This window comes from Sciurus vulgaris (genome assembly GCF_902686455.1).
Source record: "Sciurus vulgaris genome assembly, chromosome: 17".
Classification (NCBI taxonomy): Eukaryota; Metazoa; Chordata; class Mammalia; order Rodentia; family Sciuridae; genus Sciurus; species Sciurus vulgaris.
The window spans coordinates 55060546-55088363 of NC_136478.1; the positions used below are offsets into that span (position 1 = coordinate 55060546).

Genomic DNA, 27818 nt, shown 5'->3' on the forward strand with positions numbered 1-27818 from the left:
TGAAATAATGATATATGCCCAGGTCTGGATTTATAAACATCAAATAAAATATTTGTAAACATCATGAAAATTGGAATCTCCAGGCATGTTCCTTATGAATTGCTACCAAATCAAATCCTTTTCTGGTAACATGTTGTAGAGATTTTTCAGGACATAGGAGCTTACATGCTATTACTTTTATCTCTTTTGGTAATCCCAAGCAATTTCTCCAAATTTCACAAAACTACTCTTAGAAAACCACAGAAGAGCCCATCAGGGGTTGCTGCATGATATGAAGCACTGGAGACAACAACTGTACTAAGGTGTTGAGATTTGACTCAATATCCACATGGAAGTCTAATGAAGAGGACTCTGTAAGAGCAGAAAATATGACCTGTTTCTTCTGCACTGAAACCACCATGCCCTGTAGCAAGATACACTGTGAATGAAATGTGCCAACCTCACTGAAGTTCTAAATCATCAGCACCATACCAGACATACCACTGGCACCTATCCAGGGTAAGCCCTCAGGGGTATGAGAGGGAAGAAGCTGAGGAGTCAGCAGGTAGGAATAAGCCGAGAAACACCCCCGAAGAGAGCCCCTAACATGTCTCCTGCCTGGCTGGTTTCTACATGTGCACTGTGAAAAGTTTTCACAAGATAACTTTGTTTGACTTAGTATTGCCATGTTTCAACAGGGGGAAAAATTTTTTTGTGGTGTTGGGATTGAACCCGGGGCCCTGTGCATGTGAGGCATATAACTGAGTTGTATACATATGGGGACTGAGCTATATCCCCGGGCCAGAAAATGTTTTTATAGTAGAAATTGATGCAGTGAAGAATACCCACACACTGCAAAATCAGAGAGAATTTCACTGACTCCCTTGGTTGTCCTGGTTGTGTGAGGCTGCTGGGTGAAGGGAGGGGACCCACAGCTACCACAACAGCAGGTGTCCACATTCCTGAAGCCCCTCTTATTTCTCAGGCTCTCTAACATTGTCTCTCACAGGACAGCTCCTTCACTCCCAAAACTCTCCCCTATGTCCCTTTTGTGGTCACTTCTTATTAATCCCTGGAAACCACAGTCTGTTCTCCATCCTTGCAGTTTGGCCTATCCAAGAATATTAGGTAAGTGATTGATACCAAGTGCAGTCTTTAGAGAGTGACTTCTTTCTCCACCCATAGTGTTGATACTGCTGCTTATGGGTGAGGAGTTCTGCTCTCTCAGATGTTGAAGATTAACACCAGAGAAGCAAGCCAAGGCAAACATAGGGAGCAGATCTGATTTATAGGTAGTAACACAGACTGCTCCCAGGAGAAAGAAGGGGGCCATGACTGGTGTTCTGGGCATGCCCTGTGCTTTTTATAGATTAGAATCTCCTGCTCTCTCCCTGCTTATCTCTCTCCTTCCTGCCTATGTGTCTACAGGCCCAGGAGATGTCTGTGAGATGGCAAAATGTGAGAAGCAGATGGGCAGGGGCAGGGCCAAGTGGAGTGACCCAGGCAGGAGGGGCCCAGGGGGCAGTAATTATCAATCCCCTGCCCACAGCCCTCTGGGAGGGGCAGGTGACCTTGGTGATCAAAGGGCTCTGGGGACATTGACTTTCCTTTCTCCCAGGGTGGTCTCCCACTTCCAGGACTCAGACGGCCTCCATTCCCCAATTCCACTAGATTCCCTGTTCTACACTAACTGCCAGTCCTCAATTCTGGCTTCACTGTCTTGGAGATCCATCCATGTCACTACCAGGCCTCCATTGATAGGGTTTTTATTTCCTTTTATTGCTGGGTTGTATAGATACATCAGCTTGTCCATCAATTCACCTGTTGATGGATATTTGTGTTGTTTTCCATTTGGCTTTATTCCCAGTAAAACTGCCATGAACATTCTAGTGCTTCTTTGTGGGAACAAGTTTTTGTGTTGCTGGGATGAATGTCCAGGACGGTGAGAGATGGGTTAAGTGGTGAGTGAAGGTTCATTATAAGAAACTGCCAAACTGTTACCCAGAGTGCTGGTTCCATTTCTCATTTCCACCACTATTATAAAAATTGTTCCCCTTATACTAGGTGTGAGGTAATAGTTCCTCGTGGTCTTATTTTCAGTCCCCTAAGGACTCATGATGTTGAACACTTTTCAAGTGCTTATTGGTACCTATATCTCCTGTTTGATTAGGTGCTGCTCTTACTTGTACTGAGTTGTTTGTTTTCTGTTTACTTTTGAGAACTTTTCAGATACTTGAAAACACTGGATATATAATTCCACATCATACATGCATGCTCAGCATAGAAATTCTATATTAAATATGAGATGGACAAATAATGCGCCCCTCAAAAAATGAGTTTTGACAGAATTCTATTTATCAATGTCTGCTTACTTTATTTATTTATTTTTAAGTTTGGAAATGTTCTCTCCTCTTCTTTTTTTCCCTCCCTTTGAACCTGGGATCTCATGTATAGGAGGCAAATAATCTACCACTGAGCTATATTTCCAGTCATTTTATTTTATTTTGAGACAGGGTCAGGCTAAGTTGCTTAGGTTGGCCTGGAACTTGTGATCCTCCTGCCTCAGCCTCCTAAGTAGCTGAGATTACTGGCATGTGCCAACACATCCAGGTTGCATTTTATATTTGGATCTATCCTGATATGAATTTTATATAAAGTGTGAGGTACACTTACAGATTCTTTTGCCCCCTGGCATGGGCCACAACTGTTCATTCTTAATTCTATTTCCCTTGAGTCTCCAAAATCATAACATAATGGTTTTTTTAAAAACAACCTCCATTCAGTTTACCTTTGATTTCTGGCATCAGTCATAGGTCCTCCTCCACCCACACATTCTCTACATGTTTTATCAGACTCCTACGTAAGTATTTCATTGGGTGTTGTACTTCACAGTGTTTTTCAAATGTCAGTTTCCAGCTGTCCAAGCTAGGGTAGAGAATTCCTGAGTTTGGGGACTGACCTTGCATCTTTCATCCACCCTCATTTCAGTGATCAGTTCCAGGAACTTTCATGTGGGTTTAGGGCAACGACTCCCCTTGTTCCCTGGTGGTCCTGCATGTCTCCACCTGAGCCATGGTGTCAGGAGAGCTGCTGCATGGTCATTGTCATTTTCATCTCTTCTAAAGAGGCTGCCACAGGGAAGCCTTTGCTGGAGGCCCACCAGTGGGTGTTGATGAGGTCTGAGGCTTTCCAGCTCAGCCTCTGAGGAGAGAGCTGCAGGCTGTGAAGTTGTGCAGCTGCAGCAGGTGTTCTTGGCCTGGCCACAGTCTCTGATTTTCTTGTTTCAGTCACTGGGCTCCATTGATTGATTGTCCTCCTGGGCAAGGGACATAGGGAGCTGGGACCTGTGGCTCACCTTGTTTGTTTGTCTATGCAAGAAATAGAATGCCTGATTCAAAAAAAGGCTTGCTTTTGTTGTTGTTCTTTTTTTTTTTTTTTTTTTTTTTTTTTTTTTTTTTTTCTGGAAGAGTCTATCAGTCCTGATTTTTGCCTGACAGTAGATTCCATGAGATGTTCAGATGTTTCAATTATAGAGACCAATTCTTCTACTGATTGCTCTTATTATTTTCCTCCACAGTTTTGTTCACCCAGGATTTCTCTTTCGTGGGGTCTTGAATTTCTGGGTTGCTGCTCAGAGTCATGAATGTGGCATCAAGTTAATTAGCTAAGACAGAAATGATCTGTTTTCCCAGAGCAGTTGTGTATAAACTAGTGTGTGGCAGTGGGATGAGGGTGGTCTTTACTAGCAGCACTCCTGTTGGGGTGCAGGGGCCAGGAGAAGGCATGGCAAGAACCTGACACCCACATGGACACATATGCAGAAGGAGACGAGAGCGAGGCTGTATGCGTGGCAGATAACTCAAGTACTGCACATCTGGTTTAGAGAGGAGGAGGAGGAACAGGGGGCTCCCTGATGCTACAAAATCCTTCAGTGACTCTAAAGCTTCTGCCTGACCCCTCCTCCACCTTCCCAGCCTTTTCACTGTGACTCAGAGGAAGCCCCTGGAAATCAGGGTGGGGAGGGGCACACTGTCAGAACACTCCAGGTGACAGCTCAGCTCCTCACACACATAATACTCATCACATGTATAATAGTGGTGGTGACAATAAAATAATGGTATGAAACATGGATGGGGCATTTCTAGGACAAGGAATTGTATAAATAAAGGTGCTGCCCTTCCCTCTGCTCAGGGAACCCCAGAGCTCTGTCCTATGACTCTGTTCCTCTTTTGTTCTCCTGAGACTCTGTTCTTCCTCTAGTCCATGCTGAAACTCCATAATTCCTCGTAATACCTGAAGAATTCTTCACATTTTGGATGAGGAGGCAGACTGAGATGCAGGGCTGAAATGCCTTGAAACTTTCAGGGTGGGGAGAATGGGAAGCCTAGAAACAGCCAGTAGTTGATGGGGGTTTGCACACAAAACTTGGGTTCCCCTCAGCAGCAATGAAAAAAAAAGGGCACTTTCCAGAGTAGCATGTGGCAATCAATTTGAAAACTAGTATGTGCGCTCATCTGTGGGTGTTTCCTACATGCAGATCCTCTGCCCAACCCTTCCCAGGGACAGCACTGCATCTGGATAATGTGAGATGGGAGGGTCCCCCTTTAGATTCCTCCCTAGATGTTTCCATAACCCTTTATTAGCCATAGATTAAGGTCCCAGATGGTTGTGCTGCTGCTCTGCCTCCCTCTGCTCCGTAGCCTAACCAGAACCATGCTGCTCAGAATCTTTGGTAAGGAGACTCCAGTCCCAAGTGAGCCTGAGTGTTCTCTCACCCCTTTGTCCCTCTGAACCTTGAAGTCAGTTCTCTCTTCTGTATTCAATTCTCAGCTTCCCACCTGGTGATCACCCCCCTGTCTTCCCTGACTGCCCTGCACCCTCTGTGCCCTCCTGCAAATTTCAGAGGCTTCACTTTTCCCAGAGCCCTCCCTGCATTTCCTCACCTGCCAGCCCTGACCTGACTCCACAGTCAGTCTCAAAATCCACTCAGCCATTACCAGCAACCCAAGAAGCCCAGTAACATCATTTTTTAGGCCCCTGATTACAGCCAGTTGGCTACTGTGATCCCAGCATCACATTTGTTTCCCTTCTATTCTCAGCTTTTCTCTTCATATCTTCACTCCTGGACTCAACATGCTCAGGACTCACAGGTGAGAACGGGGGGGTGAGGAGGCAGGAGGTGGCTCTGTGGAGGGTGGGTCCTAGGCTGGTCCTTGGAACCCACCCAACCTGACTCTTCCAGATGCTGGCCCATTGCTGTGCCAGCCAGTGCCCTGGTGTGGGGACCGAATCTACAACCCCTTGGAGCAGTGCTGTGACGATGACACCATCCTGCCCCTGAATCGTACCCGCCTGTGTGGCCCCAGCTGCATCTACTGGCCCTGCTTTGAGCTCTGCTGTCCAGAGTCTTTTAGTCCCCAGAAGAAGTTTGTTGTGAGGCTGAAGGTCCTGGGTGTGAAGTCCCAGTGCCACTCAGCCCCCATCTCCAGGGACTGTGGCAGGTAAGAGCTCTACCGCTGGCTGTGGGGGGTGGGGAAACAACAGTCTGAATGTCTATACCTCACATTTTGAAAAACCTTTTTCTTATGGTCTAATTGCTTACCCAGTCTTTTTCTTGTACCATGTTTGCTTGGCCACTGAACCAAATTCCTAGCCCTTATTTCCCTCAGTTTAGTTTTGTGTGTTTTGTTATTTTTAATTGTTCTCTTTAGATATACATGACAGTATTAGAATCCAATTCTTGTTGTTGAACATGATGCAGTTTCACTGGTCATGGATTCATATATGAACACAGAAATATTATGTCCAATCCATTCCACTATCTTTCCTAATGTCATACCTCCTCCCTTCCCTTCATTCCTTCTTGTCTAATTCAATGAACTTCTATTCTTCCCCCCACTTATTGTGTGTTAACATCCACTTATCAGAGGGAATATTCAACCTGGGGTTTTGGGGACTGGCTTATTTCACTGAGCATGGCAGTCTCCACTTCCATCCTTTTACCAGCCAATGCCATAACTTCATTCCTCTTTAGGACTCAGTTATATTCCATTGTGTATATATACCACATTTAAAAAAAAAAAACATTCATCTGTTGAAGGACACTTAGGTTAGTTCTGTAGCTTAGCTACTGTGATTTGTACTGGTATAAACATTGATGTTACTGATATATATATAGTGTCACTATAGTATGCTGATTTTAAGTCCTTTGGGTATATAGAGAAGAACATATAGTTGGGTCAAATGTACTTCTATTCCAAGTTTTCTGAGGAATCTCCATACTGCTTTCCAGAGTGATTCAACCAATACATTGCTGGTGGGATGGCAAATTGGTGTAACTACTTTAGCCCTTTAGCTTGTTTTTATTTTATTTGGAGATGGGGTCTTTTTAAGTTGCTTAGGGCCTCACTAAGTGGCTGAGGCTGGCTTAGAACTTGCAATCCTCCTCCCAAGCTGCTAGGATTATAGGCATGTACCACCACATCTGGCTCAAATATTTTCATTCATCTTCTTGTCTATGAGTCATAATTTCTTGTTTTTTCCTTGTTTGTAGCAGAGAGATGTTTGCTCAAAGAAGATATAGAAGACAACCATCTTTCACTAAGGCAACTTCCCAGAAGAGACTGAGGTAGCCTTCACCTTTGAGGGACTTAAACTAATTGCCAGTTAATTTTTCAAATATGCATGTTTTTAAAATCTGTTGTTTGTTGATTTGATGGGTCTCTGAATGGCAGAGCCACCCTCTGATTGTATGAGCTATGGTTTACCTAAGCGTCCTCCAAAGGTCCATATGTTCATGTGGTTCGTAGGGTGGTGCTATGGGGAAGGGGTGGAACTCTGAGATGTGGGACCTAGTGGGAGACTCTCAGGTTACTGATAGAGTCCAGTAGGGGGCTGAATTGGTAATCATCTAGTATAAGGGGGACAATTTCCATTTACAGCCGTACATTTTCAGCTTGTTTTGAACTTTTACCTGAGTGTTCATTCCCAATGTGTTTAAGTGAAAAGCCTCTTGATGACTTTGCCCTTTTCTTCTTGTTTTAGCCAGCTTTTATTTTTATTTTTTTTTACCTCTGTGACTAAAAGACCTAACAAGAACAATTTTAAGGGAGGAAGTTTATTTGGGTGGCTCACTGTGTCAGAGGTCTCAATCCATAGACTATAGGCCCCATTCCTTGGAGCTCGAGGTGAGGCAGAATATCATGGCAAGAGTGTGGCAGAGGGAAGCAGCTCATATAATGATCAGGAAACACAGAGAGGTCTCTACTCACCAGATACAAAATATATACCCCAAAGTCAAGCCCCCAGTGCCCCACCTCCTCCAGCCATACCCTTCTCATTCAGTTACCACTTGGTTAATCCCATCAGGGGATTAATGCACCAATTTAAGGCTAATTATTTGTCCTCTAAACCTTTTTTCATCATCTCACACATGAGCTTTTGGGGACACCTCACATCCAAACCATAAAATTCTTCCCTGGCTCCTAAAAGGTCATGCTCATTTCACAATGCAAAACAATTTAGTCCACTTCCCAGGGTCCCCATAACCTTAATAGTTCCAACATTACCCAGAAGATCAAGTCCAAAGTCTGTGAGACTCAGGGCAAACTGGCACCATGAGCTCCAATAAAAATCAAAAGTGATTTACAAGTATTCAGTACTTAAAGGTACAGAGTAAACATTTACATTCACAAAAATAGGGACATGAAAAGAAGGGACAGACTTCCTTAACAAGGCTCCCATAGCCCAAGAAATAAAAACAAGAATCAATGACTGGGATAGATTCAAACTAAACAGCTTTCTCTCAGCAAAGGAAACTATCAGTAATGTGAAGAGAGAGCCTACAGAGTGGGAGATATCTTTGCCACTCATACTTCAGATAGAGTGCTAATTTCCAAAATATATAAAGAACTCAAAAAACTCTACACCAAGAATACAAATAATCCAATCAACAAATGGGCTAAGGAAATTAACAGACACTTCACAGAAGAAGATGTACAAACAATCAACAGATATATGAAAAAATGTTCAATATCTCTAGTAATAAGAGAAAGGCAAATCAAAACTACACTAAGATTTCATCTCACCCCAATCAATGGTGATTATCAAGAACACAAGCAACAATAGGTGTTGGCGAGGATTGGGGAGAAAGGTACACTCATACATTGCTGGTGGCGCTGCAAATTAGTGCAGCCACTCTGGAAAGCAGTATGGAGATTCCTCAGAAAGCTTGGAATGGAACCACCATTTGACCCAGCTATCCCACTCCTTGGCCTATACTCAAAGGACTTAAAATCAGCATACTACAGAGATACAGCCACATCAATGTTCATTGCTGCTGAATTCACCATAGCCAGATTGTGGAACCAACCTAGATGCCCTTCAGTTGATGAATTTATAAAGAAACTGTGCCATATATATACAGTGGAATATTACTCCACATTGAAGAATAATAAAATTATGGCATTTGCAGGCAAATGGATGAAATTGGAAAATATGCTAAGTGAGATAAGCCAATCTCAAAAAACTAAAGGATGAATGATCTCGCTGATAAAAGGATGAAGACATATAATGGGGGGTAGGAGGGGTTAGTGTTAGGGTTAGGGTTAGGTTTAGGGTTAGGGATATGGAGGGTGGTAAGAATGGAGGAAGGAAGGACTGTATAGAGGGTAAAGTGGGGTGGGAGGGGTCGGGGGGAAGGGAAAATATAGCAGAATGAGTCAAACAATATTACCCTATGTAAATTTATGATTTTTAATTAAAAAAATTAATAAAAAAATATATATATAAATAAAAGAAAAGGAGGAGGGGCTGACACTATTTTTAAACTCTTATTTCCTCCTATCACAACATGAGTAAATTTTCAGGATCTCTAACACATTATGAGGAGAATATAATGTGCATTTTTAAAAAAAATCTTCCTTAAAGTGTGCTTGTCAAACTCTTTTGTGTTCGGAAGGTATATTGCCCACCAAAAAGTGTATATTCCATACCAAAATGCAGCAACTGCTGCTAACACAGTACATGAAAATAGATGGCATTTAGAACCTGTCAGGAAGAATTGCATAAATTACAGAGCAATAACAATAACAGAGAAAATTTATTTCTCATGTAGTGTGCTGGAAAGAAAAAGAAGAAAACAATTTAAAGAGCCTTTTGTAATTGTAGTGCTTAAATTTAATCTATCCCTTTCTACAGGCCAAAATAATAATTAATACCTTTCCCTCCCTTTGCTATTGTTAAATATCCAGATAAATCTAATATTATAATTTGATTGGAATCACTCTCTTTACCTCCAATACTATGTCTCCACTCTTGTTAAATAACTCACTTTTCTTTGTCATTCTGTCTGAAATTCTTACCATAAATTCAATCCTAAACAGCCTATTTCACAATGTCATCACTCTTGGTTATCAGTTACATATTAGCAGATCACTTAAATGATTCCTTGAAATAAAAGTATTGAAGGAGTAAAGAACTTGATGAGGGAAGATAAGACAATGTAGCAGCACAGGAGTATGTGGGAATGAAAATAAGAATAAAGGGTGGGAGAAAGTTGAACATGGTGCAATGGTATCAATCTTAAATGCCTCCGAAGGTCATGTTTTAAAGGTTTAATATCCTGCCTGTGGTGGTATTGGGAGATGGTAAAACCTTAAGGAGGTAGAATCAAGTAGAAGGAAGTCAGGTCATGGGAGGTGTGCCTTAAAGGGTATATGAGGACCTCTCTTTCTCCTTCTCTTTTTTCTGTTTCCTATCCCACCATGTCTTGAGCAGCTTTATTCTATCATAAGTTCCCCACCATGATGTTCTGCTGCATTACATGCCTCAAAAAATATTTCCAAACAACTATAAAATAAAAACTTCTGAAACTGTTAAAAAAAAAAAAAAGAACACAAGCAACAATAGGTGTTGGCGAGGATGTGGGGAAAAAGGTACACTCATACATTGCTGGTGGGGTTGCAAATTAGTGCAGCCACTCTGGAAAGCAGTGTGGAGATTCCTCAGAAAGCTTGGAATTGAACCATTTGACCCAGCTATCCCACTCCTCGGCCTATACCCAAAGTACTTAAAATCAGCATACTACAGAGATACAGCCACATCAATGTTCATTGCTGCTCAATTCACCATAGCCAGATTGTGGAACCAACCTAGATGTCCTTCAATTGATGAGTGGATAAAGGAACTGTGGCATATATATGCAATGGAATATTACTCCACCATAAAGAATAATAAAATTATGGCATTTGCAGGCAAATGGATGAAACTGGAGAATATCATGCTAAGGGAGATAAGCCAATCTCAAAAAAACTAAAGGATGAATGATCTCGCTGCTAAGTGGATGTTGACATATAATGGGGGGTGGGAGGGGTTAGCATTAGGTTTAGGGTTATGTTTAGGGTTAGGGTTAAGGAGGGGGGCAAGAATGGAGGAAGGAAGGACAGTTATAGAGAGAAATGAGGGGTGGGAGTGGTGGGGGGGAGTAAAAAATAACAGAATGAATCAAACAACATTACCCTGTGTAAATTTGTGATTACACAAATGGTATGCCTTGGCTCCATGTACAAACAGAGAAACAACACGTATCACATTTGTTTACAATAGAAAAAAGAAACATGAAATACAAGAATTTTATATATTAAAAGCAGGAGCATTAGAGGTGGAAGAATTCTGACGCCTCAGATCCTAACAAAGGGAAAAGCAATGAATGGTTTATTGATAGTGAAACACATAAAAGAGTTTCAGTGTGGCAGACTTCTTGAGGAAAACAGGATAAAGATGGGGAAATTAAGTTGTTTGGAACTTGGTAGGTTATGCCCATCTCTGGGTGACTGCCTTTGAACCTAGGACTTTGAGCTAAGGCAGGGCACCAGCATGATTTAGGCTTTCTCAAACTGGGGAATTCCATCAGGAGTTCCCAGAAAAGTAGCCTCTCTGCCTTATGTTGGGCCAAACAAACCCACAGTTTATACATGGTTTCCAACAGCTTTCAAATCTTTCTGCTCTTCTTTCAGCTCTTGAATATCACAATAAACTTGACTAGAAGCCATCAGCAATATTCACACCACCACCTGAAATCTATGCTGCCTATATATTTCCTTGCCAGATTAAGAAGTTCATCATTTTTTAAAATCAGCCTCACAGAAAGTCTCAGTGTAATGTACAAAGCTGCTCCCTCTGACCTTTCCTGTGCAGCCATTTTCCCCACCTCCCAACTACTGTCAGTCTGTGAACATCCTAGCTAGCTATTGGTTCATCAGTCAGCTTGCAAGTATCCTTCTCCATTATTGGTCCCCTTTTAGCCCGGCGCAATTCAACTGCTTCACAATAGTTACCCCACCATCTTTTCTCATCCTTCTCTCTCTCCTCTTCACTTTCTCTATCCTCCTGCCTTTCACACTCTCTGTAGCATGCCCTTTCTCATTCTCTTTCTTTTCCTCTCATTTTCTCTCTTACCCTGCAGGGAGACACTCTGTTTGTTTAATAAACTCCCTTATGTGATTTCCTGTGTCCGGTGTGGTTTCCATGGATCCCTTACATTGGTGCTGCAACTCGGGATGGGATCTTCCACTGTCTCTTAAGCTAGTGGAACCCCATCTGAGCCTCAGTGCCCCTGGGACCCAGCCCCACCTTCCATTCTGCCCGGAGGCTCTCCTCTGCATTCATCACCAGACTTCAGATTGGTGAGTCCTCTAGGCTGGTTCCCCTAGGCTCATTTATCCAGGACCCTCGGGTGGGGGTACCCCCAGTCACAACTTTCATAGTTATGGCTGGCCCCTATAGTTGGTCCTATCTGCTGGGTGGATTCCTGATTTTATGGTGGAGATTCTCTCTCAGGGTTGAGGCTCATCTCATATTCGCATTCACAATTGAAAACCCTGATATCAGGTCCTCAACTCTTCTCGGCTTTTGCCTGGCCCCACATTGATGTTTGTGTGATAACACCATCTGTGTGCCGCTTTCTTGTCTCCAGTTGACTAGTCTGTGGCCTCAGAATGCCGGGGCACAGACTCAGCTGTATCAGTCCCCACCATGAAATCTGGGTCCTCCAATCTGGCAGATTCAACCCTGGGAACCTTTGCCTGACTTTCAGCTTATATTTGGCCAGAGTACCCATCAAAATGGCCACATACGCTCTGGCCACAGACTCGGCTGTATCAGTCCCCACCATGGGATCTAGGTCCTCCAATCTGGCAGACTCAACCCTGGGAACCCTTCGCCCGACCCCGACTTAAAGCCATCAAAATTCATTTGTGTAATGGCACACAGCTTCCATGAGTGAGCAGGCAGATGGAAAGGGATTCCTTATCTTCAAGTTTCTTCTTTCTTGCTTCTTGGCTCTTCCTGCAGGCTTGGGTGCCTCCAGACCCTGCTTCTCCATCTTCCCCTGCTTCTCCATCTCTTTTTCCCCATTCTGTTTTTGCTTCCATTCCCTGGCCCTGCCCACCTAGTCCTCCTGGCACGAGGTCCCACATATGCCAGTGTGGAGTGAGTAACCAGCCCAACCATCAGTGGCATGTCCCAGTAAGGAGTATGAACTGTTAGCTGCTTTCAGATCTGAGTCAAGGCTTACACTGGAATGTAAATGGAGGAAGCCAGAATGCTCGATGGGAGACCAGTCTCAAATCCAAGGAAAAAAAAAAAGTGTCCATTTTAAATTTCTCCTGGGCCACAACACAACACTTCATCTCTCCCTTTTCCTTTTCTCTGTGCTCTTCTCTTTCCCATTTTCTCATGCTATAATTAATGGCCATTATCATTTTTCTTCTAGGACTCTTGTTTTTCTTAAATGCTATATTTTTGAGCTCACAATTTTGATCCTACATACCTGGGTTAATGATTTTTTATCAATTCTTTTTATCCAACTCTAGAGTTATTTTTGAACATTTGTTACATTGCAATGGAGATAAACATTACAAGGCCTTTACTTTTGTATTAAATATAAGTGCATATAAAAATAAGAAGAAAAAAATGGATCCAAATACTTTTAATTCACGTGATTTAAAAGGTTCAATTTAAATTGGGTAAACTAATAGTAGTAAAATGTCTTTAAAATTAACTCACAAGTCTCTAGGTGGTCACACTAATAAAATGTTGATGTTTATAAAATGTCTAACATCAATTTTTCTAGGACTTTTCTTCAACAGGAAAGATACGGCAAATACTGTTGGTGCACTTGTCTGATATCTTGGTTTTTTTACAATAAGATGAGCGAATTAGAGTTGACATGTATGGGATTACTCAAATGTGTTTGTTAGAGACATCTAATTAACTTACAAAGTTATTCCATGGAGTAACATACTTAAAAACATTATTCATTGTGTATTAAATGTGTTCATATTTTCCAGGTATACATGCCTTTAAAGCAGAAAATTTATCAAGCTGCTATTCTCCAAATTAAACTTTTCTGTAATGGTAATTTTAAACTTATCATTTAATGTTCTATTATAGGACCTGTCATCAATAGGGTATATGTAATATTTGTTAAATGTATTTCTAAAAGTTATTAAGAGCCTAATTTGTTTAAAGGTTAAGCATGAAAGCATTTTACCACTTTGCCACACAAAAGGAAACTTAAAAGCTCTCTCAGCCCTTCTTTAATTCATGTTTTAGATATAATGTTAAATTGTGTTAACTAATGTTCATATAGACTCAGGAGTCAATATATGTAAACTTCTTAAAATGACATTTAAGAAAGAGTGTAATGAGCAGTAGTAAAAATGGGACGACAGTGACTGAGATTGGGGACTCTGATGACCTCATGGCTGTGGCATGCCTGGTGCCTGGGAGCGCTCCTGTGCAGGTGCACAAGATGCCTAACTGCTGTGGCAGTACATTGATCTCAGGCACACACCTCTTGGGCAGGAAGGAATTCTTTTGCTAAATAACCAGTGTTATTTAGACACAGCCATGAGGTCATCAGAGACCCCAATTTCAGTCACTGTTGTTCCATTTTTGCTACTTACTGCACATTACACTCTTTCTTAAATGTCATTTTACATATGCCCTATTGATGACAGGTTCTATAATAGAACATTAAATAATAGGATTACCATTACAGACAAGTTAAATTTGGAGAACAGCAGCTTAATAAATTTTCTGCTTTAAAGGCTTGTATACCTGGAAAAGATGAACACATATAATATACAAAGAATAATGTTTTTAAGTATGTTACTCCATGGAATAATGTTATAAATTAATTAGATGTCTCTAACAAACACATCTGAGTAATCCCATACAGGTCGCTTATTGTAGAAAAACCAAGATATCAGACAAGTGTACCAACAGAACTTGCCATCTCTTTCCTGTTGAAGAAAAGTCCTAGAAAAATTGATGTTAGACATTTTATAAACATCAACATTTTATTAGTGTGACCACCTAGAGACTTGTGAGTTAATTTTCTTTTTTTTTATTGTAAACAAATGGGATACATGTTGTTTCTCTGTTTGTACATGGCGTAAAGGCATACCATTTGTGTAATCATAGATTTACATATGGTAATGTTGTTTGATTCATTCTGTCATTTTTTCCCTTCCCCCCACCCCTCCCACCTCCTTTCCCTCTATACAGTCCTTCCTTCCTCCATTCTTGCCCCCCTCCCTAACCCTAACTCTAACCCTAACACTAACACCTCCCTCCCCCCATTATGTGTCCTCATCCACATATTAGCAATATCATTTGACCTTTGGTTTTCTGAGGTTGGCTTATCTCACATAGAATGATATTCTCCAATTTCATCCATTTGCCTGCAAATGCCATAATTTTATCATTCTTTATGGCTGAGTAATATTCCATTGTGTATATATACCACAGTTTCTTTATCCATTCAGCAATTGAAGGACATCTAGGTTGGTTCCACAATCTGGCTATTGTGAATTGAACAGCAATGAACATTGATGTGGCTGTATCTCTGTAGTATGCTGATTTTAAGTCCTTTGGGTATAGGCCAAGGAGTGGGATAGCTGGGTCAAGTGGTGGTTCCATTCCAAGTTTTCTAAGGAATCTCCACACTGCTTTCCAGAGTGGCTGCACTAATTTGCAGCCCCACCAGCAATGTATGAGTGTACCTTTTCCCCCATATCCTCGCCAACACCTGTTGTTGCTTGTGTTCTTGATAATCGCCATTCTAATTGGGGTGAGATGGAATCTTAGGGTGGTTTTAATTTGCATTTCTCTTATTACTAGAGATGTTGAACATTTTTCCATATGTTTGTTGATTGCTTGTAGATCTTCTTCTGTGAAGTGTCTATTCATTTCCTTAGCCCATTTGTCAATTGGATTATTTGCATTCTTGGTGTAGAGTTTTTTGAGTTCTTTATAGATTCTGGAGATTAATGCTCTATCTGAAGTATGATTGGCAAAGATATTCTCCTACTCTGTAGGCTCTTTCTTCGCATTGCTGATAGTTTCCTTTGCTGAGAGAAAGCTTTTTACTTTGAATCTATCCCAGTTGTTGATTTTTGCTTTTATTTCTTGTGGTATGGGAGTCCTGTTGAGGAAGTCTGGTCCTAAGCCGACATGTTGAAGATCTGGACCTACTTTTTCTTCTATAAGATGCAGGGTCTCCGGTCTGATTCCAAGGTCCTTGATCTATTTTGTGTTTAGTTTCGTGCATGGTGAGAGATTTGGGTTTAGTTTCATTATGTTGCATATGGATTTCCAATTCTCCCAGCACCATTTGTTGAAGAGGCTATCTTTTCTCCATTGCATATTTTTGGCACCTTTGTCTAGTATGAGAAAATTTTATTTATTTGGGTTTGTGTCCATGTCCTCTATTCTGTACCATTGATCTACCTTTCTATTTTGGTACCAATACCATGCCATTTTTGTTACTATTGCTTTGTAATAGAGTTGAAGATCTGGTATTGCGATACTCCCTGTTTCACTCTTCCTGCTAAGTATTGCTTTAGCTATTCTGGGTTTCTTATTCTTCCAGATGAATTTCATGACTGCTTGCTCTATTTCTGTAAGGTACATCATTGGGATTTTAATTGGAATTGCATTGAATGTGTATAGCACTTTAGGTAGTATGGCCATTTTGACAATATTAATTCTGCCTATCCAAGAACATGGGAGACCTTTCCATCTCCTAAGGTTTTCTTTAATTTCTTTCTTTAGTGTTCTGTAGTTCTCATTGTAGAGGTCTTTCACCTCTTTTGTGAGATTGATTCCCAAGTATTTTATTTTTTTCAAGGCTATTGTGAGTGGGGTAGTTTTCCTGATTATTCTTTCCAAAGATTCATTACTTATGTATAAAAATGCATTAGATTTATGTGCATTGATCTTGTAAACTGCTACTCTACTGAATTCACTTATGAGTTCTAAAAGTTTTCTGGTGGAATTTCCTGGTTCCTCTAAGTATATAATCATATCATCAGCAAATAGGAATAATTTGAGTTCTTCTTTTCCTATTTGTATCCCTTTAATATCTTTGGTTTGTCTAATTGCTCTGGTAGAGTTTCAAGTAGGATATTGAATAGAAGTGGTGAAAGAGGGCATCCCTGCCTTGTTCCAGTTTTTAGGGGGAATGCTTTCAGTTTTTCACCATTTAGAATATTAGCCATCGGCTTAGCATAAATGGCCTTTACAATGTTAAGGAATGTTCACATAATCCCTATTTTTTCTAGTGTTTTGAGCATGAAGGTATGCTGTATTTTATCAAATGCTTTTTCTGCATTTATTGAAATAATCAAGTGATTCTTGACTTTAAGTCTATTGATATGGTGAATTACATTTATTGATTTCCTGAAGTTGAACCAACCTTGCATCCCTGGGATGAAACCCACTTGATCATGGTGCACTATCTGTTTAATATGTTTTTGTATGCGATTTGCTAAAATTTTGTTGAGAATTTTTGCGTCGATGTTCATTAAGGATATTGGTCTGAAATTTTCTTTCCTAGATGTGTCTCTGTCTGGTTTAGGTATCAGGGTGATATTGGCTTCATAGAATGAGTTTGGGAGGGTTCCCTCCTCTTCTATTTTATGGAATACTTTGAGAAGTATTGGAATGAGCTCTTCTTTAAAGGTTTTGTAGAACTCGGCTGAGAACCCATCTGGTCCCAGACTTTTCTTTGTTGGTAGGCTTTTGATGGCCCCTTCTATTTCATTACTTGAAATTCGTCTATTTAAATTGTGTATGTCCCCCTTGTTCAGTTTAGGCAATTCATATGTCTCTAGAAACCTTTTGATGTCTTCAAAATTTTCTATTTTGTTGGAGTATAGATTTTCAAAATAGCTTCTAATTATGTTTTGTATTTCACTCGTGTCTGTTGTGATATTTCCTTGTTCCTTCCAAATTTTAGTCATTTGCGTTTTCTCTCATCTTCTCTTTGTTAGTGTGGCTAAAGGTTTATCAATTTTGTTTATTTTTTCAACGAACCAACTACTTATTTTGTCAATTTTTTGTATTGTTTCTTTTGTTTCAGTTTCGTTGATTTCCGCTCTGAGTTTAACTATTTCCTGTCTTCTACTACTTTTGGTGTTTGTCTGTTCTTCTTTTTCTCGGGCTTTGAGCTGTAGTTTTAGGTCGTTTATTTGTTGAGTTTTACTTCTTTTATTAAATGTGCTCCATGAAATAAATTTCCCTCTAAGTACTGCTTTCATTGTGTCCCAGAGATTTAGATATGATGTTTCTTTGTTCTCATTTACCTCTAAGAATTTTTAAATTTCCTTCCTAATATCTTCTGTTATCCATTCATCATATAATAGCATATTGTTTATTCTCCAGGTGTTGGAATAGTTTGTTTTTTACTCTTTCATTTATTTCTAACTTCAATCCATTATGATGTGATAGAATACAAGGTAGTGTCTCTATCTTCTTGTATTTGCTAATGTTAGCTTTGTGGCATAATATATGGTCTATTTTAGAGAAGGATCCATGTGCTGCTGAGAAGAAAGTGCATTCGCTCTTGATTGAATGGTATATTCTATAAATGTCCATTATGTCTAAGTTATTGATTGTGTTATTGAGATCTATGGTTTCTTTGTTCTATTTTTGTTTGGAAGACCTGTTCAGTGGTGAGAGAAGTGTGTTAAAATCACCTAGTATTATTGTGTTATGGTCTATTTGGTTTTTGAAATTGAGAAGGATTTGTTTGACATACATGGATGAGCCACTGTTTGGGGCATAGATGTTTATGATTGTTATATCTTGCTGATTTATGCTTCCCTTAAGCAGTATGAAATGTCCTTCTTTATCCCTTCTGACTAACTTTGGCTTGAAGTCCACATTATCTGAAATGACGATGGATACTCCAGCTTTTTTGCTGAGTCCATGTGCATGGTATGTTTTTTCCCATCCTTTCCCCTTTAGTCTATGAGTATCTTTTCCATGAGGTGAGTCTCTTGCAGGCAACATATTGTTGGATCTTTCTTTTTAATCCAATCTGCCTGTCTATGTCTTTTGATTGATGAATCCAGTCCATTATTATTCAGGGTTATTATTGAGATATGATTTGGTTTCCCGGTCACTTGGTTCATTTTAAAAATTTTATTTATTTATTTATTTATTCATTATTTATTTATTTATTTATTTGACATGACTTGGTTCCTCCTTTATTTGATAATTCCTTTAGGATATTTCCTCCCTTTGCTGATTTGCTTCTTTGTTTTTCATCTCTTCCTCATGGAATATTTTGCTGAGAATGTTCTCTAATGCTGGCTTTCTTTTTGTAAATTCTTTTAGCTTTTGTTTATCATGGAAGGATTTTGTTTCATCGTCAAATTTGAAGGTAAGTTTTGCTGGGTATAAGATTCTTGGTTGGCATCCATTTTCTTTCAGGGCTTGAAAAATGTTCTTCCAGGCCCTTCTAGCTTTTAGGGTCTGGATTGAAAAATCTGCTGATATCCGTATTGGTTTCCCCCTGAATGTAATTTGGTTCTTTTCTCTCACAGCCTTTAAAATTCTGTCTCTATTTTGTATGTTAGGTATTTTCATTATAATGTGCCTTGGTGTGAGTCTGTTGTAATTTTGTGTATTTGGAGTCCTATAAGCCTCTTGAACTCGATTTTCCATTTCATTCTTCATATTTGGGAAATTTTCTGATATTATTTCATAGAATAGATTGTTCATTCCTTTGGTTTGTTTCTCTAAGCCTTCCTCAATCCCAATAATTCTTAAATTTGGCCTTTTCATGATATCCCATAGTTCTTGTAGATTCTGTTCATGATTTCTTACCATCTTCTCCTTTTGTTCAACTTTGTTTTCAAGGTTAAATATTTTGTCTTCAATGTCTGAGGTTCTGTCTTCCATGTGTTCTATCCTACTGGATATGCTTTCTATGGAGTTCTTAATTTGGTTTATTGTTTCCTTCATTTCAAGGATTTATGTTTTTTTTTCAATATCTCTAACTCTTTATTGAAATGATCTTTTGCTTCCTGTATTTGTTCTTTTAACTGTCGATTGGTGCGATCATTTAATGCCTGCATTTGCTCTTTCATCTCATCATTCAGTGCCTGCATTTGCTCTTCCATCTCGTTGTTTGTTTCCCTGATCATTTTAATTATGTACATTCTGAACTACTTTTCTGTCATTTCTTCTGCCATGCTGTCATTCGGTTTTATTGATGTAACATTTAGATTTGTTTGGGGCATTTTCTTCCCTTGTTTTCTCATATTGTTCAGGTGTCAGTGGACCGCTGAGATATTGCAGATTTCCTCTATTGACTTATAATATCCCTGAAGATTTCTAGTATATCCCCTCTTAGCCTTCAGTAGACTGAAGTCTTGGAGGAATTTGATAGCGTGGTGCTCCACAAGGAAGCTGCCTCTCTAGGGGTGTTGGCCTTCAGGTGGGGTATATTCCCTGCTAGTGGGCAGAGGTGCCTCCACTTGTTGAGCAATGGTCATCCAAAGGGGTACTAGGTTACAGGCTGAGGCAAGGCCTGTTTGGGCCTGTGTCTCTGGTTTTACCATCTTTGTGGGAAAACATCACCCGGCAGGGAAGACTCACCTGGTGGGGAGGTCTCGCTGGTCAATTCCCCTCCTAGAGGTTCCCCTCAATCTACAACTACTGTCTGGGCTGGGCTGCCTTCCTCTGCAACATTCCCAGGGGCCTGGACCTACCTCCTGGGCCTGGGTGCCTCACCCTTCACAGACAAGTCTCCTTAGGCTGCCTGTCCTCAGAGAATCTGCCCGCAGTCCTGGAACCTTTGCTCCGCCCCTAAGCGTGTCTGTGTGCGGCTCTTCCACCAAGAAGCCTCCTAGGTCTTGGGACCCTGCTCTGCACCTAATCACGTGGCTATGCAGCCCCTCCTCTGAGCAGCCAGCTGGAGCCCCGTACAATCGCTCCGAATCCCAGCGACCCACCGCATGCCTCTTCCTCCAGACACCCACCCAGTGTCCCAGTGTGATCACTAGGAGCCCAAGCAACTCACTGCATGCCTCCTCCTCCCGCCAACCACCTGTAGCCCTGGGCAGTCACTCCAAGTCCAAGTGACCCGCCCCATTCCTCCTCCTCCTCCAGGTAGCCCCCCAGGTGTTCAGGAGCGGTCACTCTGAGTTGCTCTGAGCCCACGTGACCTGCTGCATGCCGCCCCGAGCTCTGATGTGGCCACTTGAGACCAAGTGACCCACCGTGCTTCTCCTCCAGGCAGCCCCCCGGTGTTCAGGAACGGTCGCTTTGAGTCCAAACAGCTCACCACGTGGCTCCTCCTCTGGCAAGCACCCATAGCTTTGGTATAGTCACTCCAAATCCAAGCAGCCACGCTCTCCTCCTCCTCTTCTGGGCAGGCCCCGGTGTTCAGGAGTGGTTGCTCTGAGTCCAAACAGCTCTCCTTACAGCTCCTCCTCTGGGCAGCCACCCAGAGCCCCCGTGGTTGCTCCGAGTCCAAGCGCTGTGCTGAGCGGCCTCCTCTACGATTCTCCCAGTTGTCCGAGTTCACTGCTCCAGCGGTGGGAGGGGTGTCTCGCCAGGCAGCTCTACTACACAAAGTTCCGTGCGTTCCCGGACTACTGCCCCTAATGTGAGAGACTCACCCAGCTGCTTTGAGTTGGTCCCAAGTCTCTCAATATCTCCTCTTTTGAATCCTGAGTCCTGGAGCAACATGAAATGCAGCCACCCTCTAGGCCGCCATCTTGAAAACCCTTGACAGTTAATTTTAAGGACATTTTACTTCTATTAGCTTACTCAATTTAAATTGAACCTCTTTAAATCACATGAATTAAAAATATTTGAATCCATTTTTAAAATTTTGATTTTTATGCATGCTTATATTTAACACAAAAGCAAAGGCCTTGTGATACTTATCTCCATTGCAATGTAATGGATGTTCAAAAATAACTCTAGAGTTGGATCAAAAATCATTAACCCAGGTATGTAGGATCAAAATTGTGAGCTCAAAAATATAGCATTTAAGAAAAACAAAAGGCCTAGAAGAAAAATGATAATGGTTATTAATTAAAGCAAGAGAAAATAAGAAGGAGAGAAAAGTTGAAAGGGAGAAAAGTATTCTGACTTGTAGCCCAGGAGAAATTTAAAATGGACATTTTTTTTCTTGGGTTTGAAACTGGTGTCCTACTGCGCCTTTCTTCATTTACATTTCAGTGTAACCCTTGACTGAGATCTGAATCTGAAAGGGGCTAATATGTTCTAGGAGAAACTTGATGCTTAGGTCCTTTTAATTTAGGTTTGGAGATGCTTGAGCCTGCAGGGAGAGCTAAAAGTGAGAAAGAAATGATTTGAAAATAAGGAATCCCTTTCCATCTGCCTGCTCACTCATGGAAGCTGTGTGCCATTACACAAACGGATTTTGATGGCTTTAAGTACCGGGGGTCAGGTGAAGGGTTCCCAGAGTGGAATCTGCCAGATTGGAGGACCCAGATTCCATGGTGGGGACTGATACAGCTGAGTTTGTGCCCCAGCGTTCCAAGGCCACAGAGTAGTAGACTGGAGACGAAAAGGCGGCACATAGAAGGTGTCATCACACAAACATCCATGTAGACCAGGCAAAAGCCAGGAAGAGCTGAGGACCTGATATCAGGATTTTCAAGGAGGAGTGTGTGAGCATGAGATGAGCCTCAACCCTGAGAGAGATCTCCACCATAAAATTAGGAATCCACCCAGCAGATAAACCGGTGTATTCACCAACCTGAAGTCCGGTGATAAATGCAGAGCAGAGCAACCCGGCAGAATGGAAGGTGGAGCTGTATCTGGGGACACTGGGTTGTTAGATGGGGTTCCACTCCCTTAAGAGACAGTGGAAGATCCCATCCCGGGTTTCGGCACAAATGTAAGGAATTTCCACAGAACCACACCGGACACGGGAAATCACATAAGGGAATTTATTAAGCAAACAGTGTCTCCCTGCAGGTTAAGAGAGAAAATTAGAGGAAAAGAGAAAGGAAAAGAAAGGGCGCATGCTAGAGAGAGTGGAAAACCAGGAGGATAGAGAAAAGTGTGTAGGACAGACAGAAGAATGGAAAAAAGATGGCGGGGAAGCTACAGTAAAACAGTTGAATTCTGCTGGGCTAACAGGGAACCAGTATTGGAGATGAATACTTGCAAGCTGACTGATGAACCAATAGCTAGCAAGGATGTTCACAGATTGACAATTGGCTGGGAGGTGGGCAAAATGGCTGTATCTGGTGGGCAGGGGAGCAGCTTTATACATTACAGGGTGAAAAATAATTTTTTTAAGACACATATCACACCTGAGAGTTAAAATATCTTGGTTCTCAATGAGAACACAGAGAATAAAGGAATTTTAGACCTTCTTTATATTAGGCAAATTACAAATATATTCAATGTTTAAATGTGTTGTAGTTAAAAGTATCTGATGTTTTCATATTTAGTACATGTTCCAATAAACAATCTTTTAGTATCCTTTTCCTGTAAGTGAATTAATGATCTCATTTAATAAAAGATTAATTTCATTTACCTCAAATTAAATTTATTTATTCTTAATTGCAAAAGTCAAGATATCAAACAAATGTAAATAATAACAATAATAATTTCTTTCCTGTTAAAAAAGCCATTAGAAACAAGGGATATAAATCTTAAATATTATAGAATTTGGTAATTTTATTATTATTATTATTATTATTTTAAATTTATTTTTATTTTAAACAAATGGAATACATGTTGTTTCTCTTTGTACATGAAGTAACAGCATACCATTTACATATTCATACATTTACATAGAGTAATGATGTTTGATTAATTCTGTTATTTTTTTCCTCCCCCCCACCCTTCACACCTCTCTTTTCCCTCTATAAAGTCCCTCCTTCCTCCATTCTTGTCATCATCTGCTTATAAGTGAGATCATTCGTCATTTGGATTTTTGAGATTGGCTTATCTCACTTAACGTGATATTCTCCAATTTCATCCATTTGCCTGCAAATGCCATAATTTTATTATTCTTTATAGTGGAATAATATTCCATTGTGTATATATATACCACAGTTTCTTTATCCATTCATCAATTGAAGGGCATCTAGGTTGGTTCCACAGTCTAGCTATTGTGAATTGAGCAGCTATGAACATTGATGTGGCTGTATCTCTGTAGTATGCTGATTTCAAGTCCTTTGGGTATAGGCCAAGGAGTGGGATAGCTGGGTCAAATGGTAGGTCCATTCCAAGTTTTCTAAGGAATCTCCACACTGCTTTCCAGAGTGGCTGCAATAATTTGCAGCCCCACCAGCAATGTATGAGTGTACCTTTTTTCTCACATCCTCTCCAACACCTATTGTTGCTTGTATTCTTATATTCACCATTCTAATTGGGGTGAGATGGAATCAGTGTAGTTTTGATTTACATTTCTCTTATTACTAAAGATGGTGAACATTTTTTCATATGTTTGTTGATTGCTTGTAGATCTTCTTCTGTGAAGTGTCTGTTCATATTCTGAGCCCATTTGTCGATTGGGTTATTTGTATTCTCGGTGTAGAGTTTTTTGAATTCTTTATATATTCTGAAAATTAGTGCTCTATCTGAAGTATGATTGGCAAAGATATTCTCCCACTCTGTAGGCTCTCTCTTCACATTGCTGATAGTTTCCTTTGCTGAAAGAAAGCTATTTAGTTTGAATCTATCCCAGTTATTGATTCTTGCTTTTATTTCTTGTGCTATGGGAGTCCTGTTAAGGAAGTCTGATCCTAAGCCAACAAGGTGAAGATGTGGACCTACTTTTTCTTCTATAATTTGCAGGGTCTCTGGTCTGATTTCAAGGTCCTTGATCCATTTTGAATTGAGTTTTGTGCAGGGTGAGAGATAGGGGTTTAGTGATGGGATCCAACAGCAGGATGCTGGAGAAGAGATCCAGGATGGATGCAGTGATGACAGGATCATGTGGCACTGGTGGAGCTCTGCTGTGGGAGCTAATTATAGGCATGGCACTGATAGGGGACAGAGAGATGCAAGTGGTGGAGACACAAAGTTAAGAGAATAAGTCCATAATGTGGGCCGACTGTGCTGAGATCACATGCTTTCTTTTCCAAAAAGCAATGTACCTGCAGCCCTGCCTGGTCAGGATATGTCCATTCCTCAGCAAACTCTCTATTATCTGAAGGAGAAATGCATGCCTGAAATAGCATCAGTAAGAGGGACCAAGTGACCCTGAAGGGGGAAAGTTTTCTGACACATTTTACAGATCTGAGCCCAAAAACTCAGAGAGATAATTCTTCCTAATCATAAAATCTGTTAGAATTTATGGTTAATAATCCAGTTAGAACTGGTATGCATGGGCTTAGGTGATGCAGAGTTGTCATGGCAGTGGGGACTTGGAAGTCTGATGTCATCCTGCTGTGAGTCAAAAGTCAAGAAGTGGACCTGGGCAGGACTCCATGGAAAGGTCTCTGGGATTCCCAATAAAACTGTAATAAGGGAGAGGCATGCTGTCCCTCCTCTCTGAGAGGACCCACTCTCTTCCTTGAGAGTGTTCCCTTTCCTTTTTCCTAAACCTTCAACAAATGTAGACCTGTTACTCTGAGGGACATGTCTGATCTCTTTCTGACTTGATCATGCTGCCTCAGTTTTATTGTTACAGGCCCTACCTCTGTAACAATCCCTGCAGGTACCTGGGCAAGTGGATTTCAGGCCATGTGTAAGGAAATCCCATGAAACCATGCCAGACAAGGGAAATCACATAAGGGAATTTATTAAGCAAACAGAGCGTCTCCCTGTAGGGTAAGAGAGAAATGAGAGGAAAAGAAAGGGAAAAAGAAAGGGCGCATGCTAGAGAAAGTGTGAAAGCCAGGAGGATAGAGAAAGTGAGGAGGAGAGTCAGAAATAGAATAAGAGAAGATGGTGGGGTGGCTATAGCAAACAGTTGAATTCCGCCAGGCTAACAGAGGACCAATATCGGAGAAGGATACTTGGAAGCTGAATGATGAACCAATAGCAAGCTAGGATGTTCACAGATTGACAAGTGGTTGGGAGGTGGTGAAAATGTCTGCAACAGAAAGGGCGGGGAAGCAGCTTTATACATTACACCATGGAAGGTGGGTGGTGATTCTGAGCTAACTATGGTCTGGGTCAGGAGCTCCTCTCTCAAAATGTAGCCACATTCACATGCAAAATGAATAAAAGTCACATCACTTTCCCTCTTCCTGATCAGTTGTCCTGTGCACAGGGAAACCATCCAGTTTCTAGTCTGACTTTCTGGAGGATTCAAACAGGATTTAAGTCTTCAGTTGATCATAGATTTTGGTGCCCACAGCCAGCACAGGTACAGATATGAGGATATTACACATTCAGTCCCAAGTTTTCAATCTTTGGATAATTTTGAAGCCAGAATTAAGGACAGGTTTAGTGTAGAAATAGGGGATTGGGTCAAATTGAGGAAATGGAAGCCATAAAAGCCATCTTCCTCTGGAATTTGGAGACTACCCTGGGAGAATGGAATATCAAGGACCTGCAGAGCCCATTGATAACCAAATTTACCTGCCCTTGTCAGAGACCACAGGCAGAAAGTTGCTAATTAATGCCCCCTGTGCCCTTGCCTGTCAGAATCACCTTGGCCCTCCCCCTGCCCATGGCTTCTCACTTTATGCGAAACCAGGCCTAGTCAGGTAGGCAGGAAGGAGAGATAAGGGGGGAGAGAACTGGAGAACAAAAGAGACTTTAACCTATAAAAGATGTAGGGTGCTCTCACTTCTGGGGATTTTAGAACATCAGCCATGGCCCCCTTCTTCCTCCCGGGAGAAGTCTGTATTATTACCTTTAAATAAAACCTGCTTAATATGCTTGCCTTGACGTGCTTCTCTAGTGTTCAATCTTCAACATTAGAAGGAGCAGAACTCGTCACTGGTAAACGGCGGTATCAATTTCATTAACATTGGTGGATTAAAATAAGTTGGAAATAATCTAGAGTTTATATAATACATTAATATTATTATATTATAATTATCATAGCATAATTATATTTCTGTAATGACATAATTGCATTATATATGCCACATATAAGTTTTTATAGGTTTTCCACAACAGAAGCAAAGGGACAAAATTTAATTAGCAAATTAGACTCCCTTACTATCCCTTCTCTTAGTGGTTACCCCTCTGTATCCCTGAAGGATTGGTTCTGGTACCCTGGTAGATACCAAAATCTGTGGGTGCTCAAGTTCTTCAAATAAAATGCAGTAGTATCTATATATGACCTACACAATCCTCCCTTATATTTTAAGTCTAGGTTTCTTATAATACCCAACACAATGTAAATGTTATATAAATAGTTGTTATGCTGTGGTATTTTGAGAATTGGGACCAGAAAAATTCTGTAATGTTCAGTACAATTTCTTCTTGAGTCTTTTCTATTGCTGTTGGTTGCATGAGGATGCAGAATTTGAGGATAAATACAATGGAAAAATATTAAGTGCCCACAGTGTGTCAAACATATAATAAGAACAGGGACATATGGCAAGAAGGGCAAAAAAGACCTGTCTCAAAAAAATAAAAAAATAAAAAAGGGAATGTGGCTCAGTGGTAAAATGCGCCTGGGTTCAATTTTCAGTACCAAAAAATAAATAAAAATAAAATTTTACAATTGTATCTTTGTTGTTCTCACCTCCATTTGTTCTGGGGTGGGGGTGCCTTTTGGGATCATGTGCTTTTTGGCACTATGAAGTTTATCTTTGCTGGTTAGACCACCCCTCTCCCCTCAGCTCCTGTTTTTCAAGGGCTGTGAATCTGGCACACTCAGGTGTTATCTGCTGGTAACCATTTGTTCTATTTCCTCTTTGGCTTATTTTTTACATGCTCAGTAATTTCACATTAATAGCTAAATACTTTATTTTGGAAATGGATCACCGAATTTTCTTTCTCACAGGTTTCCACTTTTTCTTTTTATGCCCTTTGGTCTTATTTTAATTTTTGTTTCTGAGTCCTGTGGTATTGCCACCCATCCTAGAAATATTAACATTCTGAGGTGGAAACTGCTCAAGGTAATGAGGTCACCTTTTTTTAGCAGCTTGGGTAGCCATGGCAGTGGTCAAGAGCACTTAGTACGATCCTTTCCTGCTCAGCAGAAGCTTGTATTTTATCCAGGTCTTGATTAAAAACAAGGTGCCAGGCTGGAAGTGAATAATTGTGACCCCCAAAGGAGGAGTCTGTGCCAACAGTCCCTTTAACCCGAGGGATGATAAAATGGAGACATATCTCAGGATATGGCCAGAATATATTCTCTTTCAAATTGGCCTTTAGTTTCCAGGGAAGGGAATTCTGCAGTCTTTCCCTGGTATGTGAGCCTATATAGCAGCTCATAATAAATATAAGGGCTAGATTTTCAAACCAGCAAAAAAAAAAAAAAAAAAAAAAAAAAAAAAAAAAAGAAGAAGAAGAAGAAATACAGAGACACAGATCAAGTCTCCCTATGTAGGATGTTAGATAGATTTGTAGGTGTCAAA

General features: G+C 40.7%; 2 protein-coding genes across 2 annotated transcripts in view; one reads left to right on the top strand and one right to left on the bottom strand.

The window, feature by feature from the left end:
* The window catches only part of LOC306647876 (insulin growth factor-like family member 4), a 467977-nt gene that overhangs the window by 136435 nt on the left and 303724 nt on the right, over window positions 1-27818 (bottom strand). The gene's annotated exons all lie outside the window — the stretch shown is intronic.
* On the top strand, window positions 4642-7189 carry LOC306647697 (insulin growth factor-like family member 2; the record flags this gene model as incomplete). Its single annotated transcript, XM_079117201.1, has 4 exons — window positions 4642-4711; window positions 5079-5129; window positions 5222-5480; window positions 6533-7189. 4 exons carry the CDS (start codon window positions 4642-4644, stop codon window positions 6609-6611), a joined length of 459 nt encoding a protein of 152 aa, XP_078973327.1. The 3' UTR covers window positions 6612-7189.